Raw genomic sequence first — 20,762 nt, forward strand, 5'->3', positions numbered from 1 at the left:
GTTGTTTTTTGTTTTGTTTTTTGTGATGGACTTGGCAGAGATGTGAAGCCTCGTGCCACCGTGTCAGTCTGTGTGCGTGTGTGTTTGTTTGGGTGTGTATGAATGGGTTGCGGCGGGGTGCGTTGCATTTCATCCCTGCTGGTCCATTATTCGTCTTCAGAAGCCGGGAATCTGGAACACTCTTTAACAGTTGGCTCTGTCACTATTCATCTTCCAACCATCTCAGCAAAACTCTTGTCTTGTCCTCCTTTTACCACCAAGTAGTCTCTCTCTTTTCATTTACGTCCCTTCTTCCTTCCATGTCTCTTGCTACAAGGCAGTGAACAGCCTTTTGTCCAGCTAAAGCTGCCCTCTTTTGTTTGTGCGGCCTTTTTTATCCTTGTGCTAATCGGCATGGTCGTGTGCCTGAGTTGGACCCCATCTTTCACGCTCAGCTCTCCTTTGTTTGACACACCGCCCCTGATAAGAATCCCAATTCTAGGGCCTCTCTGATATTGAAATCCAACAGCGGCGTAGAAAGAGCCTTCAATCATCTATTATCTGTGCTCCAGTGATTACCATTCAATCTCCCTGGGTCCAGGCTCCTCATCACCGGCCCCAGAGCTGAGGCCGTCCCCTGAAAGAACCTGCATCCCTTAACGTCTGTGTCACATTCAGCATAGCCATAGATATTTCTGACACCATCTTGAGACAGCCACGCATTGAACGCTGCTGGGAAATGTCAGCAAAATGTCACTCATCATTCTCCACTGGAATCTCTCGTTCTCTGATCTGGCACGGGGGTTTTGGAGACTCTTGTGAAGATACCTTGTGACATTATTGCCGGCCTTTGTCCCTAAATGGCCATTAATTTTTCAGTTCCTTTATTTTGTTCAGACACCAGAATTGCTCTTTTTTTTTTCCCGTAAGGCTGCATTGCTTTTAATGTTGCAGACTTAATTGGCTGTTTTAAGAAGGAATTGCTTGATTATTTATAAGTTGCACATTAATGCCTCTTTAAATGGTTCAAAGGCAGTGTGTGCTCTTCCGCTGGCCTGTGGCCATTATTCTCTTTCAGAGGATGTCCTTGTGCCTTGTAGCATTTGCATTTTTGCACTAAATGGAATGTTCTGCATTGACAGACAGGCAAGGGAAACAAAGCAATAACAAAAACAAAACATTTAAGTGTGCATCACTGTGCATTGTCTGCTTCTTCTTAGAGGAGCAGCCTTTGATGTGTTAATACTGATAGTCTGTATTTCATTGTCAAGTGGTGGCTGTGGCTGAAAGGGAAGCGGTGAGAAATATTGGCCAAATCTTCCTTTGCCTCTCCACTGCAACAGGCTGTCGAACAGAAAGAAGGTTTTGTTGGTTGTAAAAGCACACGGAACACCTTTTGGGTGGTGGGATCTCCTTTAAAAATACCGTATAACTTTAAAGCACCATTCCTACTGTGCATGGTTAGCATTGCTTTTTTTCATCATTTTCCTGTTTGCTCTTGTTTTGTGTTCAAACATCCACTTACCTAATTCTGTGTTTAAATACACAGCAGCGCTTGGTACCATTTTGTTTAATGTAGCGTACACATCTTCATTAGTTATGTATATCTTCTAATTACTATTGATGAGACTCTAGCTGATTTGGGTACAAATCTATAGCTTTTCATATTCTAATGAGTGTTATTTACTCTCAGATCTCCAAGCCAGGGGGCTTTGTGCAGGCAGATATAGCCCGCACTGCTCTAGCTACACCCACTTGTTTTTGTATCTGCCGACTCTGACAAAATCCAGTTTCCCTCCCCCCACATCATCACCCGTCTGTGTGGATGTATAGCACTTCCCGCTCCTCCATCTGTTTTTGTCCACCCATGAAAAGGTCCATTATAATCTGCAGGATGCACAGTGGACGTACTGCAAACTCCACTTCAGCCAATCAAGACGCAGCTCTGAACTTGCGCCGTGAATCCAAGGGGCACGAACGCCACCCCCGAGTTCGTTTTGATTATGTGCGGTCTCTGCCAGAGATCTTCAGTTGAACAAGTTTTTATACCAACATTGTCTCCATCGTCCCTTTTCCCTATAAAAGCTTCCACTGTGAATGGAGCTCTGTGCATGCCCACTGGATGATGGCAGGCTCCTGATTAACCCTGGAGTGACTAGCTAATGTCATTGAAGGAGAGCCACCTGGCTGTGAGACTGTACAGTCAGCTGCCACTGAAGGACCAGAATAGGAGACGACCAGGTGTTGGGCTCCAGCCCCCCTAATTGTTGCCATGTAATAGCCTGCTTGACTGCACAATATAGCCCAGGGGCGAGGATTAGGAAAAAGCTGTTGCCATCATAGAAGTCTATTTTCTTTTTTCCTAAGGTTTTGTGTGCGACTTTCTTTTTAAGTGCGTACATCTATAATTCTTCCTTCGCTGTCCTCCTCATCCATTGCAGTTGAGGCGCTACTGAGGTTATCCACCGTTCCAGGTTATGTCCTTGCACATTACAGAATCGGGATATTTACTGTAAATGTGCACAACTACAAAGTTGCTTTTCAGATTGTGATGGGATAGAAAAATGTTTCATGTCCATGAGATTAACTGGCACAAACTTGACAGACTTTAGTTATCATGCATCAAAAAGTATGTGCATCATGTACTTGACCATTTAGTATTTTCTTTCTTTAATAATTGTCCCGACAGTCCAGATTTCATAACTCATTCTAGCAGCGGTGGCATTGATTAAACTATGCCCCTAGTCACAGTAATGAACCTGTTCTGCCAGTGCTTTTACCGCAGATGTGATCATATGTAACCTAGTGCTAATCATTAGCATTCTCCCTAAATGCCAGGCATTTTGCATGAGGCCAGGCAGCCTAATTGGACCAATGAACCTTTCACAGAGGGGGCAATGGAGGAGCAAGAGACTTTATGTGTAGGATGCCTCGGCCTAGAGGCAGAAAGGGATGCTTGGCATTAATGCATCACGCGTCTTCTGACGCACATACCGCAAGCATCATTAAAATTGCAGAAGCCTCTGTTCATTTTGTTTTAATATTTCATCAGTGCTTGTCTGAGCTGTGTGATCGCAGGGTGAAAATCAGTCATTTGGCATGACCCGGCGTTGGCACATTTCTCTGACAATTTAAGTGTCAGGTTGGTTTTGCAGATGTGTCAAATAGATTATAGAACATCAGGGTACTTTGATTACTGCTGTGCTTTGAGGTGTGTGTACAGGTGGGCAGAAACCGTGTGAGCGTGATAATCATCGTGCTACAAATTTCATCATGAAAGTTGGAAGAAAGAAGAGGCTAAAGCCCTCATATGGATTTCAGCATGCCCTTCCCTGTTTAATCTTTGACTTTTTATTAAAAGTTCAAATTGAGATCAGATAGATGCTTTTTGCTTCCTCTCTCGACTCTGAACAATTTCAGGAACTGAGGGGAAAATATGACAGAGATTCACCTCAGATAGCTCACAGGATGCCCACCTTTGTCCTGACCTAATAACATTTCCAGAGGGTGCAGACATTCGTGACACTCTGGCCATCGTTGCTAACAAAGGAGACCTTCCAAGAAAACTCTCACCCAGCCACTCACAGAGCTGTATCTGTTAATCTTCATCCCTATCAGCCTTTTGTAGCTCATCTTATTATGACTTTCTGTTAATACACAGTGGAGGCCTGTGTGACTGTCTGGCTATAATGGGTCTGTGTTTGATTAATCATGTCGATCCTTTGTGCTTCACATCTAAGGCTGCTGTGTTAGGACTCATCAATGCAGGCCAGAGTCCTTTGAAAAAGAGATTGGTTACAGACTCGGCTCATCTGAATACACAAGCCTAGCAGGCTTTGATGGCAGTCATGTTAAACAAACCATGTGCCAACAAATTATGATGTCACCAGGTATCTTGGAGCTAACCTACGTCTCTGGTGTGTGAGGATGACTTGTTGCGCTGCCATTTATATTCTGTGAAACCCTGGCAATCAGTCAGTTCGAACATAGTTTAGGGGTCAACATTGACCTTAGTGTAGGTGCTGCTCTTATGATTTGTTTTGCAGCGGAAATCGATTTTTAGTGGCCCCCAGAGGAACGGTGGGTTGCCGGAGACTTGAGAAAATGGGTGTCTGCTTCCTCCAGTCAGCTTGTAAATAACCCAGTCATGCCAGCTAGCAGACATCTGATTTTGTCTGCAGCTTTGGCGAACCCCTGTGAAATCACTGACGGGCAGTGATGATGTCACAGGTTAGGAGTGATGTCACAGCCATAACTCCCCACCCTGCTGTCCGAACGCCAGATGGACGGTAGAGAGGTGTGGAGGTTGGAGCTTAGAAAGCTCTCGCTGTGGGAAACGTGCCCCTCAGGAGGTGTCATTAACCTTGGCTTACTGTTTGACCTGACTCCTCTGGGGCCTCCGAGTTCCAATTTCTTGGACCCACTAATTGGGCTACTTGTTAAAACTCTCTGAAACCAGCTATTCCTCTTGAGCTTCTTATGTTTTGCAAGTCCACACTCACCCAGAAAGTGGACCCACAAACAGCATAATAACGCATCTGTGACACATTCAGACGTTTTCTGCAGCCACAGCTGTTTAATGAGACACCAGGGTTTGAGTAGCTGATATATAAAGTGGGAGATGGACACACATATACGCTATACCATACACATTTTCACTTTATCCATCTCAATCTGTTGTTCCTTCCCATGCTGCCATTATTCCTGCAGCCAGCTTTAGTGGCACATTCACTCTCTGTCCCCTTTTCTCCCTGTGTCTTTCCATCTAAATGCCTCTGTCTTCCTCCCCATTTTCCCATAATCACCTCACACCTCTGAGGGCCTCTGCTTAGACGAGCTTCACACCTCAGCCCTCGCTGTGACAACAGGTACCGCTGGCACTCAACGCCGGGCCTCTCTCCAATCAACACCTGCTCGCCTTTATCTCTCTTTCTTGCCTTCCTCTTTACCATCTTTCCTCCTCCCTTTTTCCCTCCTTGCCACCTTCTTCTTTCTCCATAGTCATAGCCCTTATTTATGATGTTCAACCAGTAGTTTGTCCATATGCAGTAATCAGTTTGTCTATATCAATGCCTCCTGGAGATGGCACTGTAATTCCTTCACGATTTGAACCTGTTCATGTTGCTCCAGCTTGTATTCATTACTGCATTTGGTGTCAACAGCTTGTATCAAAGTGAGTCTTATTGTCCGCTTTTGATAGCAGTCATCATTTCCTCTTAGCTCGCCACCAAAGCAGGGACTAAACATTCTAATTAATCCACAGGATTGGACTCTACCCGTGTGCTATCCAGTGATGTTGCTGTGAGTGTGCATTTGATATGAGGAGGTGGTTTACTGTGTCTTTGAATGAAAAGCATGACGGCCACATCTGCTTTTATTATACTGTTTGCACCCAGACACCCCCCCCACATCCTTTTCCTCTTAACAGCCCAATTATGTGACTGCTGGGAGTCAATGGCACTGTGAGCTACTCCTCAGCTCCTCTCCTCACCAAGGTCAAGCTGATTGGCCCAGGTTAATGGGCAGATGTGGGGCTAAGAGAGGAGGGGGGTCAAGCACCTAGAGGCACCCTTCACCTCATCTCTAAACTGTCCCTCTTCACTACAAGAGCCTCTTTTTGCCACCAGTGCTTCTACAAACAGGATTAACCTTGGCTGCTGCCGTGGAGACTTAAGCTGTAGGTTTGTCCGCACGCATGACAAAAATAGTTTTGAATAGGTATTTGATTATTTCCCCTTTTTGTTTTTGTGTTTTTTAGGTGAAACCCTGGATTCATAAAATCAGTGAAGTGTCATATGTCAGGATCATGTCATAGTTGGAGAGTTGTTGTTTTTCATTAGCACAGAGAGACTAAATCTCAAAGTTCTGATGTCTGGAATAATTTAAGTTTATCCACTGTTTCTTGGCGCACTCGTCTTTTTTGTCTCTCTTTCTGTTACGAAAACTTCCTTATTAGATGACGACGATTCAAGCTTCCGGAGGAGCGCTGTTTGAAACCCGATTAAGGCACCTTTGACAAAAGGAGAGGAGGAAGTCGCCCGCCCTGCTCATATCATCCAACTTCTGTCACTTAGAAGTGGATAGAAATGGAGCTTAAGCAGTGAAATGTCAGTATGGGGTGTCTTAAGACCCTTATAATGCTGCTTTGCCTAATCTGGGCCTCGACCCCCTACCCTGCCTTATCAGCAGATTAGCTGTGTGTGCCTGTCTCAATCACTTCAGTTTAAAAGAGAGCAGAACAATAAAATGTTCAAATAGGAAATAGACGACAAAAAAGAAAAGAATAAAACAACCAACTGTCATCTGGACACAGACAAGAACCCGTGTAGCTCTCTACGAATGCAAAGCTGGTCATCAACACGTTAAAAAAGGGATGGTGAAGAAACACAAGCTAAATGTGCACTGTAGAGTTCAGTATTGTTGTGTCTGAACTCTACGAAATATAATGAAGCATTGTAACAAAATCCTGTCCTGAAAAATGAGGGATATTTAATGTCGTGACACAAATTAAGAGCAGCATCACATGGGAGAAATCAGAAATTGACGAACGTGTTTACACTAGATATCAACCGTACCCCCCAGAGCTAACTACACTGAAGGAGACAATTAACGATGTCCCTGTTATTGATTAGTGTATTTACAACACAAATGTTGTTTCCTTTTTACAAAGATGTTTATGGTTTAATAGAAATAAAATAAGCTTTCAGCAGGAGCATTCAGTGACACCAGGTCTGAACCGGTCATGCTGCTGAAATCCCCATACATGGTTAGTACAGCTAATGATTGTTTAGACTGTATATAAAAGATGGACACAGCCATGATGACTTACTTCAGTCTATGTAGTGCTGTTTGAAACCTGAAGCTGAGCACTTTGGCAGTTTCATTCTTGTTTTTTGTTTGGAAACCGGACGAGGAGGAGAAACTGAGGTTATAGCTCACTGACACAGTGGCAATATTGTCTGTTTAACAGTATTCAGAGACCAAAATGTTCAGAATCGGTGTCATTTGATAAGATCGGGAGCGTATGTAGTCCAAGTGCTCAAAGTCTTCTTCTAGACTTCTTTTTGCAACCCTGCTGGCCTTTAAAAGGAATCCAGATTTAAGACATAAGCATTGGCCTCACATTTTCAAATCCATAAGCTGCTCCTATCTTTTATGTCATCTAACCCTGAGGTGTCCACCGTTATTTGGTCTTCCTCAGGCAAAAGCAGAGGTTATCTTTTTGTCTTGTACTGTAATGCTCTCAGAATTGCAGACCTAACATTAGCAGCCTCCAGTGGTCAAACGGGTTCTCTGTGGTCTTCTGACCCTTACTGTCTGATTACTGTTAATGATGCAGGTGAAAGACGCGTTTAGAATCCAGAACATTTGCTTGTTTATTTTGCCTCAGTGATACCTTTTTACTAAAGGACTGCTTCCTGAAGCCATGATGCATAATGATCCTTGAAGGCCGTGTGCTTGTGTGTTCAAAGGTTTTGTGTATTTGAAAGATGCTTAGTGTGTGTTGGAGGCCGGTGGTGTGGTGTGACCACTTTTGCCATAGGAACACAAAGATTCGGATTGGGATGGTCAGGATGCTCCTCTCCAGAGACGCACAGGTTCAGAGGTCAGCTTAGAGCTCAGGCTCTTCTGGGGAACAAAGTGCATGGGTGGTGGGTGCTACCGTGAGCGTTGTGCCTGCTTATGCACAAACACCTCTGTGTGTGAGCGTGTGTATGTGGCTGAATGTGCTGGGTGGGGTTACGCACAGTATAAAATGGATCCCAGTGGACAGGCGTGTTCAGGACCGGTCCCTATGGATGGAGAGAGAAAAGAGGAGAGATGATGATGAGGGCTGGTGACGGTTGGCCGATGGGGTCCAGCGGGGATGGAGCAGCCTGCTAATGAAGAGCCATCTGAGGCCTCCATTCACCTTGAACATGGGGCGCTGCAGCTGCCCTGACCTTGGCTTTGATCCACAAAGATGCTTGACCCCTACCATTTCCCCAGAGCTACCCCCACCATCTGGACAGCATGCATGCATATGTATACATATGTGCACACACCCATAGATGCATATGCATACACACGTATGTTGCTCCATATATGCATGCACATATGTTCACACAGGTATGAGTAGCAGGTTTCTGGCTTCACACCTGCGCTGATTCGCTGCATGCTAGCTATAAGTTCAGGTCTTCGTCACCTGTAATGACAGAGAAGCAGAGGGCAGCCAGGGGACAGGATGAAAAAGGAGCATTTCTCAAATGTGTAAAGTGTTGGAGTTAATAGGCTTTTCTCTCTATAGCACTTCCACCCCACCCTCGTAACTCCAAAACGACCACATCCATGTCTCCAGATATCATCTCAACTAAAGTTGTTTTACATTAACTCCAACCTGGGAGGTTTTTTTTCTCGTTACCATCCCAGTGTTTGCCACGCTCCATAAACATTACATTGGTTTTCCTTTCTTCTCCCTAATAAGAATGCAGCCGCTTGGAACGTAGGGGTTCCTTGGAAATTCCCAAAGTGGTTCTGCAAACTCTCCTCCCACCCGTGCTCGTCTTTCTTGACCTCCCTGTTCAGCTGTAAATGACAGTTATGTCACGGGTGACTTGAGTTGCGTTCCATCTGTGGAAATGTAGACCTGTCTGCATTTTCCTTTTTATATTTCATCCCTCGCTTTATGAGATTTTTTTTTTTTTTATGGCACAGGATATGGGGTTTAGCCTTCTGTGATACAGTTCATCAGGAAGGCTTTCATAACGGGTAACATTTTAAGAAAGTATGAAGTTTTCTAAGCTGCCGTCCTCTTTCCCGGTCTCACAAACATGAATATTTACCAGGAACTCACCAACTGTAGCTGGAGCTTATTTTTCCACTAAAAGTAGGTCAGTGTCAGCGGGTTTGGTGTCCATAACATGGACACGGCGTTTGCATCATTGTTCTGGATGTGTCCCCTGATTACTATACTGCATAGAGGTAACAGCATCTGTGCATATGCAGGGGAACAAGCTGTGCCCATGCCTAAGTAATTAGAGACCAGCATGAAAATGAGAGTGAAGGCAAGATTACCCCTCACTGTGCATCAGGTCTGATTTCTGTGCAACAATTTTTTGTTTTTACCTGCAGATAGCATCTCACATTTACTTAAGTGAGCTGATTATGGCTCTCGCTTTTACTCATCCCCAGAATACCTTTTATTAGTCTCCCTCCCTCACCACCTGTTTTTCTCCCCCTCCTTCTGTCATATTTTCTCTCGTCTCTTGATAATTCTGCACCTTCACTTTATTCTGTGAAGTTTTTTTTTCCTCTCTCTCTGTCTCTCACCCAGTATAATCCATTTGTCTAACTTGGATAGAGGGCAGCGGAAGGAAGTAGTGGAGGAGAGGCGTGTGTCAGAGTCAGAGAGAGCGTCTGCTCCAGCTGGAGTCAATATTTGCTTTAGGAATCTCAATAACAGGCCTGCAGTCATCTGCATCTCTGATAATGGACAGCCATATGGCTCTGTTGACCCACGCTGTGCCGAGGTTCTCTCTCCCCATCCATCCTTGTTTTTCATTTCTCGGCGTCCTTCTAAGTTCTCTCGTTTCTTCTCATTCAATCAGTCTTTTTCCTATATTTTGCCCTCCACTTGCCACCTCAAATGTGGACACATTTTGCTCTTTTTTTAACAAACATCCTTTCTCTCGGTCATCCACTAAACCCTGGATATGACCCAGCACACAGAGCTGTGACCCAAGTTACCATGGCAGCAGAGCCTGGGATACCCACTCTCTGTCCAGCATGGTTTCAAACAAGTGACAGAAAACAGTGACGTTGCATGTCTGGCTGTGACAGGAAGACAGATGCAAAGCTCACGGCGAAGTGCTTTTACGTGCTTAAAGTCATGCTGCTCTGCATTTCCTAAATGGAGGTGTTGGCAAAGAATGAGCAATTAGGTGCAGCATATAGTCGGCAGGTCGTACACTTAATATTTTTATTTATTTATTTTTAATCTTCCCGTTTCTTTACTTTTGTGAGCTTTTAATTTAATGGATGTCTTAGTGTTGTGTCCTGACCAGTGTCCAAATGAGGTTATGTAAAGCTTCTGCTTTATTTCTTTTAGCAAAGTAAACTTCTCTTGTGTTTGAGCAACATGTATATTTTATTTATTAATGATCTCCTGCATGTTGGGGGGGAAAAACATTAAGTCGTGGCTTGTCAGTGAACTTACTTCCTGTTATCTTGTCTCTTATTCTGCCCTTTCTGACTCGCAGCAGCTTGGCCATCGTACCCTCTGGTGTGTCCCGGCTCAGGTGCCCGTCATCCCCGCTTTGCTACGGTTCCCCTCAAAGCCATTGGTCATGGCTGCGTTGGCCCCTGCTGTGGCGGCATGTGCCCACAGCAGGCCCCCTGCCCACTAGCTGTCTCGTCCTATCTATCTAACCCAGACTAGAGCCTCTCAGCCCAGTCCAGCCTATCTCAGCTCAGCCTGGTACAGCTTTGGCGTCAGCAGCGGCCCAGTGTCACTCCACCCTGGCAATCATAATGAGACGAGGGGGAGGAGGGCGTCGGTGTTCAGCAGCGAGAGCTCCGCGTGTGTGTTTCAGTGCGAGAGCGTATGCATTTGTCAAGCAATTTGTCAGGTGTCGTCTGTGAAGGAAACATGACTACAACAGACAGCTGAGAATAATCAGACTACACACACACACACACACACACACACACGTGTATCTCACAGCACTTAGTATCATTATGCCTCCAGATAGACCTTTTTACTCCAATAGTTCACTACACCATATTTCATCCAGCACTTGCCGCCATTCCACAACATGATATATCTGTGATAATGATATGATAATGGCCATCAGAATGTTTTTCACCCTACCCAGCAGCCTTTTTGCGGGCTTATTTGTTTATATATTTATTTATTTATTGGAGCTTTCTCATTTCAAACCCAGCCATCCATCCTGCATGCTGGCTGCCCAGGCCCCAGTCACTGCTTGTCACTCTGAATTTCAAATGGCTCCAATTTTCCCCCTGATGGCACGGAGAAGTGGCAGGCAGCACATCGGGGAGGGTGGTCCTAGACATGCTGCCTGCAGCAGGGGTTCTATTAGAGCGAAGAGAGGGATGAGAGGCGGGAGAGGACAGGAGAGGAGAGTTTTCGAGCATCACGCCAGTAGTGATGTATTCTTTCTTTCTTTCTTTATGATTATTGTGGAGACTGCATTCTCATTTTGGGGTTGGTGTGGCATGGCTGATTGTTCCTTCTTTGCTTCTGGCTGGGTTTTGCTGATGGTGGAGCTGCCCTGCCCGCTAAAGCTGCCACTCACTCCCACAGCACTGTTTGTGTGCGGCGCATCCAGAAAAATGTGGCTGTTATTTGTCTTTATTTTTTGTTTGTTGAAATCTGCAAAAAATTTATTGATATTTTTATGTAACTCTTATGAGAATCCAAGGCTTTTTCTCCTGTTTATCATTGTGTGCTTTCCCTTAACAAGACCTTACCAGCTATGAGGAGCGGGCACTCTACTTGGAGGCCATTGTTCAGAACCATAGAGAGGTCATGACCTTTGAAGACTTTGCCTCACAGGTTTTCTCCCCCTCCCCTGGATATCCAATGAGTGGGACAGGTGAGAAATGAACCACACTGCAATTCTGTCCTCTTCCACATTCTTTCCACTCCACCTCTTTCTGTCTCTCCATCTCACTCCTGCTTCATTACCTTTGGGTATTTTCCTCCCATGCCTTCTTCCCTTTTTCCTCATCACCCCCCCCCCCCCGCGTTTCAGTCTCTCTTCTTCCTTCAAAACACACCTGTCCAAACCTTTTTCCCTCTCCTACCCCCCCTCTCTCTCCACTCCAAGCCCACGCTCACTGATGAATATCAAACGACGGGCCCAGGCTCTTCTTCAAACACTTTCTCCACTTCCTCCTGCCCCACTCACGCTACTTTGTACATCTCCTCTTTCTTTTTTTTCAAACCGCATCCTTCCATACAATTACTTTCCTATGAATATAAGCAGCCTTTTAAATGGCAGTTGCAGGGTGTGTGTCTTTGTGTGTGTCTTCATGAGCTCATTCACCAACACTTAAGAGATCCGACCAACAAACAGCAGCTCTCGGATGTCAGCACAGCACTCTTATCAACCTGTGATGAATAGAATGGAAAACGTGTCTTATCTTGTTCTTCCTACTTGTACCAGCACCGATCGATCTGCGCCAGCACTGAAATCAATACAGGATTGCACTTTTACACTCTATTGGATCTCGACACACGTTCTGTTTTGACAAGAAAAGCACTCCACAGCACCACACCGCAGACGTCGTGTCATTATCAAATCTGTCAGAGCTTATGTTTTGAACGAGGTTTACCGTGTATGCAGTATTTTTGTGCCATATGTGGGCATGTGAAAATTAACTGTCTACTTTTTCTTTCTTTCTTTTTTTGTTGGAATTGGCCTGTCTTACGTCTGTGTCGGACTTCAGATGTTCAGGTGTGATATTCAGACAGGCGGGAGGTGGAGAGACACATTACCATACTGCTGGGTTGGGGTGTAAAATTTACCACCTCCATCCTCGGTGCTGAATAAGCGTGCAGGGGCATATAGAAAAACAGGAGTGAAAATCAGAGAGAATTATTTTTAATTGCTCAAAGCAGCTGATGCTGACGAGTATTTCAGTCGTGGGTTGTTTTGACCACCTTCAGGTGAAAAACGTTCGGTACCCGAAACTCTGTTTCCGTGTCGAGTCTGCTCCCAATCTCAGGACGATGATTTAACTATGTAGTAGAATTGAACTATGGGAAATCATAAACGGTGGAGGAAGATTCTTGTTGCAGATTATTTTGGAAGAGCCCCAAATGACTGTTGCCCCAGCGAACAGAGTTAAAGGGTTCCCAGATTGCTTTGGAGCTGGTCTGAGAAAGGTTAGCTAGAACTGAGAATAATGTTTCACAGCATGGGACGTGTGCTGCAGCCAATGCATGAAGCTCAGAAGTATAATGAAGTCTGCAAGGTCATTGTGTCAGCCTCCCGCTGAGCAGCGATATCCCATTTCTCCAGAAACTGTGTGCAAACAGGCCAACAGAATAATACAAGGATATGCACAAAGGTATTGTTCAAACTTGCATAAAAATACTACAATACAGTATGTTTTTCTTACAGAACTGTGCAAAAGTCTTTCGATTTTGCCAGGAAATGGAAAACAGGTGCAATGATTTATTGAAACACAGAAATACAGTATGCCTAAGCTAAAATAATTCTAATAATTGGTATGACTGCTTTTATTATTGAACACAGCCTGAACTCTGTTGGGCACTTTCTTGTAATTTCTTTAAGTAGTCCACAGAAAACGTTCTCCAGGCCTCCTGATGGACATTCAAAGCTCTTCTTTGGATGTTTCTGCATTTTTTTTTTTCTGTTCTCTGTCATGATGATCCCACACTGCCTCAGTAATGCTGAGGTGCAGCTCTGGGGAGGCCAGTCCATGACTGATGGTGTGGTTTTGTTTTGTTTTTTCTCTCCGGGTATGCTTACCAGATTGTTTTGTGACAGGCAACCAATTTAAAATCCTAAAGGCATGATTTAAAGCTGGTTATTACTAAGTTTCTTATTATGTGTAAACACAACTCTGGTTCTTCCCTGAGGCTTGGTGCCTTTTCGTGTTGGAGTGATTCGTAGGTCACTATGTGACTTTTAGTTCGTATTGTATTTGCTACGTCTGGCGAAACATTAAGCAATGAGAGGTAAATGAAGACGTTTGCATAGCACTGTATGAGGTTTTGGATGTTGCATGTGGAATGCACTCAGAATAAGAGTCATTTACAGTTTTTGTAAGACTTGGTGTCACTACAAAGGCTTCCACTAGGAATAAACCAGCCTATCAAAATTAAAGTTGAGATTAAAATAAAATCCATTTTAAATAGGCTTTCTAAAGTTAGATTATTTCTTCGGTCACTGTCAGTGAAATCCAGGAATTAATGACATTGTAGATGCTGCAACCAGTACACACTCTTTTTGTCATTAGCAACAACTCTCACAATTTCACGTGTTTCATTTGTCAGCTGCATTTGCTGTATTTCAAAAAGTATGATACGTGTGACGCTTCAGGTCTAATGCATCTCACCAGGCTTAGAGCTTGAATGTGTCAGTGATGGCTGGCTGATGTTGCTCCTCATTCTTTTCAAATGTGCTACCACTCTCACTCTCCTATGCTTTTCCTTTGTGCAGGAGTGTGTGTGTGTGTGTGTGTGTGTGTGTGTCTGTTTATACACAAGTTTGTCTATCCATCTGTCTGTTCACCCATCCTGCTCTGCCTCTCATTGCTGCCACTAACATGTCACTCATGCTCCATGACAGCGTGCAGGCGTTGGCCGGGGATGGTTTGGGACATGGAGTACCCCTGGGCCAAACTGGACTGTAAGACTCTGCCTGCTTCCTCCATACTAGGCATGACGCCCGGCATCGGCTTGCTAACATCTATCATTTCGTTTAGGTCACCCTGAACCCCACCATCGTCAGATAACTAAGGGTTGCGCTTGATTTAGCAGCAGGGTTTGAATTTAAGCCCTGCACACTAATTGCTAAATGAAGCGCTCCTGCAGTTTTACCAGTTTGCTGTAAGGCATGCAACCCGAGCCCTTCACCTTGGTGGTTTGTCTGTCTTTCATAACTTCATTCTCACAGCTCCTGAATGTAACCCCAGTCTCACCCCACAACTTCAGTCGAGCATCGCGGCTTCCTGCATGAGCTAGCCCGTCTGTCACACCCGGACGAAGACTCCATCCTCACCACTCCGCCCTCCGTGTGTTACAACTTGCACCGTTTTGCTGCATTTTGAGTGTTTTTGTCATTTTGTGATCATTCACTTTACTTTTTAAAATGATTAACTGCACACAAGAAAACCCATTTTTTCTCTCTGGGTAAAAGTACATAAAAGCTCCCCCTGACCCTCCAAGGTGCCCCGGCATCTTTTCCCTCTCTCATGCTAACCCTCTCAGCTCGTAACATCGGTGCTAAATGTTTTCCAGCCTCTTGTTTCCATGTGAACTGAACACCATTCGTGCTTGGGATTTTTTTTCAAAATGGTCTCAGTTTTTAGAAACTCTAAGTGTAAGAGCCAATTAAAGGTTAATTTTATTGGTACTGGTAAAATGATTAGAGGAGAAATATACGTTTGATGTTAAGAATATAATTTCTAGTTGATTTCAAAATACTGTTTTGTTAAAGGTATAGAATATAGAAGTGCGACATTCTAATGCACTTTTTAGTATTTTGGGCTTCCGGCACACTGTAATTACGTAGTTGGGGAGTCGGATAAGCTGGAAGCAACACAGTTTTTTAACCGAGTCTTGCCATGTAAATTAAAAGTTTCAATAAACATATTTTTTGCAAGAAAAGTACCTGGACTTGCTCGCGTTTCAAATGCATGTTGCCGGACTGACTCCTAAAGGTGGTACAGAAGAGTGAAATAGAGACGGAGTGCCGCCACTACACTAAGTAGCCAGTTTGTCAGGTAGAGGGGAAAAAATGGCATTTGTTGATTAACTCATCACACAAATCAGTTAACCTTTTCTGACCTTTAAGCCTTTCAGCGACGGCTAACCACGACACTGCACGCGCTGGCTGAAGGTCCCTCCCTCTGTGCCTGAGAGTTTTCTTTTCAGTAGCGTTGTGTTGTGTCCTCCTGCAGTGTGATTAAGGTTGTGTGTGCTTTCTCTCATGATGCTTTACACTTTTTTTTTCTTTTTTTTCCCTCCTTTTTAGATTAAAAATATCTTAAAGATCCAAATACTGTGTGTGGTGAAGGTAAGCCCCCCAAATGAGGCCTGAAGCTTGTTTTGGTTCCGGCAGCCTGCCTACCTACCTGCTCTTCCCTCGTTCACTCATCCTGGCTGTTCCCCCTCCCCGAACCTCTCCTTTTTCATTCAGTACTAACCGAGCTTTATTTACTGAGCGCTTTAACAAAGGAAAAGGGACAGAAAAACCAGGCTGTTTATTTGGGGTATGTCCTACTGTTTAGGCCAGGCTGGTAATTGAGAGTGATGCACGGTGGGGACAATTAGCACCTGACTAAGTAGCAGCATGAACAATACGGCTACACTTCTGGCCCTCGCTTCTGCATGTGGCGCGCCTTTATCTCTTCCCCCAGCAAACACTTTTTTTTCTTTCTTTCCTTTTTTTTTTTTTTTTTCCTCCCTCAATCCCCCCACCGCCCCCACCCCTGTCATTTCCTCCTGTTGGAGTGTGCCTGTTTGCCTGGGGCAGACTCTGAGACTAACACCTGCCGCACTGGAAGACGTCTTTGTCATCTAAAGCCTTGTTTGAACTGCTGCAGTGGGGACCAATGGGATAGCAGGGCCATTTAAAGAGTCTCTTTGTTTTCTTTCTCCCTTTGCTTCTCCTCTCTTCTTTCCGTCAGAAATGAAGCTCGGCGTACGGCCGTTTTGACCGAGTATAGGGCGGACGTGTTGGGTTGTAATCACGATAATGATGACACATTAGCCTCTTCTGGGTCTCTGTTATTTTTCCCCACTTAGTAGCTTACTTGGAAAATTAATTCTTACAAAAGGCCATACAGTGAAGAACATCATTTAGAAACTGATGCAACCGCAGTCATTAAGTGCCACAGTGGTAGTGATGACTGTTTAGTGCAGCGCGTCTTTAATGGGGTGTTGACTGGATTGCCTTTAATAGTCGTATGTTTTTCCAGCAGATGCATTTTGCAAGAGTTTACTGTAGGAATGAGTACAATACGGGAATGCAGAAATCGTCCTGCTCATTTTTACCCAAGCCCGATCCTTTTTTTCTTTTTTTTTTATATTCATATGCAGATTTGAGAATGCATGTTCAGACCCCCCCGCCTCACCTCCCCTCTAGCCCTTCACAATACCCACACCCAGCGTTTCATCCACGGCCCAGCCTCCTCTCTGTGAGCCGTGGCTCTGGATGCTGCTGGTGTCCACTGTGCGGCTGAGTGTCTGTTACTCCAGCCATCTGCCATTCCTTTTAGCCGCTGCAACTTGAGATGCCGCCGAAAAAATGGCAGGAAATAAAAGGATAGGAAAGAAAATAGGCAACCAGATGCCACCTCAACAAAGCAGAAAAGTTGTTTAAACTCGAGGCATGGGGCCAAAGCGGGTGGGGTCGGGGTGGGGGGGCGCCCGTAGTTGGGGTTTGGTCAGGGGCACAGCGAGGAAGTCGGCGTTCACAGTAATTGATTGTCCTCGCCAGTATTTCATGCCCACCTCCCAGCTTATTACCGTTTGTCATAATCATTGAAGTGAAGTTTTTGTGGAAAAGGAAAATGTTTGACAATAGGAAGGCTCCACATGTCCACGACAAGAGCGTAATGTGTAATTTCATTTTCATTCAAAGCATTCTGCTGTCACACTGTGAACTGAATACTTTTTTTTTTTTTTTACAAAGGTTGCCTCATTTTTCACATCATAAAAGGGAAACTGTTGGGGATAAAGGCAGCTTCTCTTTCAACAAGCTTTGCTTCTGTGCAGCATGTGAAAAAAGCATGTGATTTCTGAGATACGCCATCTTGATTCGAATGAATTCTGCTCTGCAGCAAACTCGAATCCCGACACTCTTTTATTCTAAACTTGGTATTTGTGTGAATGTTGGTGGAAATCCAGGGAATTGGGTGATCCTGGTTTTGGGAGCAGCCACGTGCATGATGGAGCGTGCTGGGATATAAAACAATCAAACCCTCCTCTCCCTGTCTCTCTCTCTCTCGTTGTCGTGTTTCTGTCTACAAACTTTTTCTCCATCTCTCTCTCCCAGGGTCCTTCACCGGCAGCGGAAGCACCGAAGCCGGAAGCATCACCACCACGACAACAGATTCAGTCGACCAGGTGTCTCCCACCATGCCCCGTGCCACAAAGAACAGAGTTTCCGGGAAACTCCGCCGATCAGCCAGCGCTATAAGCAAATCCTCCAACTGAGCTCTTCAACCCGTCCCCCTCTTCCCCCTGCCCGAGTGCCGCCTTCAGTCTTTTCTCGAAAAACCTCACAAACTCAGCCGCGACTGCAAGAAATTACTTTGATGTTTCATTTTTTTCCTTTTTGTGACATATAAACATTAACTGGAGCATACGGCAATTTTTAATTTAAGTGGCAATCATTGATTTCTTTGTCAGTACATTTCACTTTGTTGTGGTGTTAACTGAGACAGGTGTGTACGTGAAAGTAAGCTATTTATGTTCGTTGGTTTCAGCATAGGAGGCACCTGCAAGGATTTTATCCTCATTTTCTAGAGCGCTCATGTGCGCTAGAAAAACACTTAAAGTTCTTACTGTAGTAAGGTAATGGGAGACTGTTTTACCCTGTTTCTGTAGTTCCTCTGTCCCAGCACTTCATGTAACAAAGCACTGATGACGCAGCTGTAAATGACACCACGCTAAAACTGCACAAGAGTTTGGTATCCATTTATAAATAAGTCTGCCTTTTATACCTCTGTTTGCATCCGCCACAGCCTCTCTGTGTCAAAGATACCATTTCAGTTTGCGGCAGTGTGATGCCGTCCCATCCACGTTGGGGAATGATGTTCCTGCAGGGAAAAGCACCAATGGATGGGGAAAGCCTCCCCTGAATGTTTCGCATTCGCTGCACTAGTACACGGGAGTCCCTGCAGCATGTGCAGCCAGAGGCTGTTTAATTGTTTTGAACTCGGAGTGGACAATCGATGACGTCTTTCTAACTTGAGCTGAAATGACATTTGGGTTTCGTTTTTTTTACTACTCTAATTTTCCTTTTTAAATGAATTCCAATGGATCGTGTCATTATTTGATTTATGCAACTGCGCTGGAATGAGAAAACACTGTGTTTGTAATTGTTTTCTGATGTCGTTAACATAGGCTCATGTCCGGTAATTAAATAAGTTCCTCCCGTCTCTTTCCTCTGCTATCAGTTTCCCTGTCCTGTAAAGCCGAGACATCGACATTCCAACATTTCCAACATTCCCAACACACACCGACCACGGTCTTTGCACTCGCTCTTGTCAGTTAACATCAAATGCTTCTTTGTTCTTGTATGTAAATTGCTTTAAATATTATTTGTTGATGTCAGTCTGTTGGATGGACTGTTTGAATTATCCTTTGCGGTGTTGTGTGTTCGTGTGGTGTTTAAAGGAAAAATGCCGCCAGAGCCTCAGGTAACTCCATGCACTGGTGTGTGTGTGTGTGTGTGAGATTGTGTTTCTGAGGGAGCTTCTCACAGTCCCTGTGTAATGTCTGTCTTCTAAGATGATGTCCCACATTATTTCCACGCCCCTCAATCAAATCTCAGCGTCCCGTCTCCTCCTCGGGAGTAAAAAAACAAGTGTCTCTTCCTCCCTCTGCGTCTCTCAAGTTCGCGTCTCATGAAAACAGCAACAGATGGATTTTTGCTCTTTATTTATTGGTGGTGTGCTGCCACCTTCTTTGTGTCAGTGGCATCCATTCGTCCTCTTTCCCATGAGCCTCTTCCCATGTCATGGCCTCCTGAGGCCACGGGAGGGGATGGCGGTGGGGAGGAGGAGGGGGCTGGGTTTAGGTGGCATGCCAGAGCTGAACTCTTAACAGCCCTCCTAGCAACAGCCAGCCCGCCTCTCGCACTCCTCCAACCTGCCAGCTCGAGTTGTCATGGTAGCCAGGTGTCCCCCGCCTCCCCTCCCTCCCACTCACCCACTCACTCGCAAACATAGTCACTCACATAAACACACTATAGACTCTCACCCTCTGAGGGCTCCACCTAAGCTGCAACACTATCCCCCATCTGTTGCACTACTATGCCTTACTTTCCCCGCGTTCCTCTGTCGGTTTCTCCACATCTCACCTCCTGTTGGTCCGTTCCCGAGCAGGATGTGAGGAATCCCCGCAGCAGGAGGAGGACTGACAGATCTGTGCTCTCTTTATTTTATGTGTTGTCATTTTTGAGGAATGTATAGATATATAGGCCTGGATCACATCTATGGTTTTAATTTTCCCCAAAGCCACTTGAAGGAACTGACCATGATGTTGATCCAAAGATTGTAGCTTATAGAATATGTCTGTTAAAAGGAGGGCTCGCGCCTTCCTTTCGGAGGATTAGTCACTGGAGGTGTTAGTTCGGACCAAGATTGTGTGTCTTATACGCGTGAAGAAATTGAGATAGTCGTAGTTTTAGTTATTTTCTCCTTCTCGTTTTAGAAATCCTTGTACATTGTGTCAAATTTGAGGGCTTCGTTGCCCTCAGGATATAAATATATTAATGCCTGTAATATAATCTTTGTATAAGAGGGGGAAAAAGCTTGAAACTTTCATCATTACTTGTCAACATATCAAACTGTTTTTAATGACCGAAGTCCTGCTATCTTTATTAGAAATGTGAAAACTGAAACATTTCATTAAATCAATTTGAAATTCTACCTGTCGTTTGCTGTATTTCTGATTATCTGGATTTGTATGGTTTGTGTGTGTGGTTATGATGGTGCTGTTGCCATGGGCTTTCTGACCCTGGCCTGGCCATGCTGGCAGCAGCAGGAGTAATCTGACCCTCCTCCCATCTGTCTCCCCTGCTGCTCTACCCTGCTTAAAGGAGCATAATGGAGCCTCACCAGGAGGTACAGGTGCAATTTGTTGCAGCATCTACAGGTGCCCTGCCACATAAAGACGCAAGAAAAGTACTTGACTGTAATTGGAGCCCTTAAATTGTGCATCCGTGAGAAAGAAACCTAACGTTGCCCCATTTTCACCCGGCTCGGCACTGTTTGCTTGTTTGTCACCGACTCTGAGATACATTACGACAGAACAGGCTGATATCCCAAATTGTGTTATTTCATGTGTTACACTG

General features: G+C 44.8%; 1 protein-coding gene across 6 annotated transcripts in view; it reads left to right on the forward strand.

Annotated features, from left to right (window-relative positions):
• Positions 1–20,337, forward strand: part of ralgapa2 (Ral GTPase activating protein catalytic subunit alpha 2) — a 106,556-nt gene extending 86,219 nt beyond the window's left edge. For 3 of the 6 annotated variants that reach the window (XM_084914970.1, XM_084914972.1, XM_084914974.1), the window contains 3 exons: positions 11,455–11,576; positions 14,304–14,363; positions 17,736–20,337. In XM_084914970.1, coding sequence (XP_084771096.1) covers positions 11,455–11,576; positions 14,304–14,363; positions 17,736–17,896 — 343 coding nt within the window. In that variant the 3' untranslated portion in view covers positions 17,897–20,337. Of the gene's footprint in view, positions 1–11,454; positions 11,577–14,303; positions 14,364–15,710; positions 15,753–17,735 lie in introns of all 6 variants that reach the window. The other 3 variants (XM_084914973.1, XM_084914975.1, XM_084914971.1) reach the window with 3 other exon arrangements.
• The last annotated feature ends 425 nt before the right edge of the window (positions 20,338–20,762 follow it).

The sequence above is a fragment of the Perissodus microlepis genome, chromosome 19, assembly GCF_051167445.1.
Source record: "Perissodus microlepis isolate ML-2025 ecotype Zambia chromosome 19, ASM5116744v1, whole genome shotgun sequence".
NCBI classification, from domain to species: domain Eukaryota; kingdom Metazoa; phylum Chordata; class Actinopteri; order Cichliformes; family Cichlidae; genus Perissodus; species Perissodus microlepis.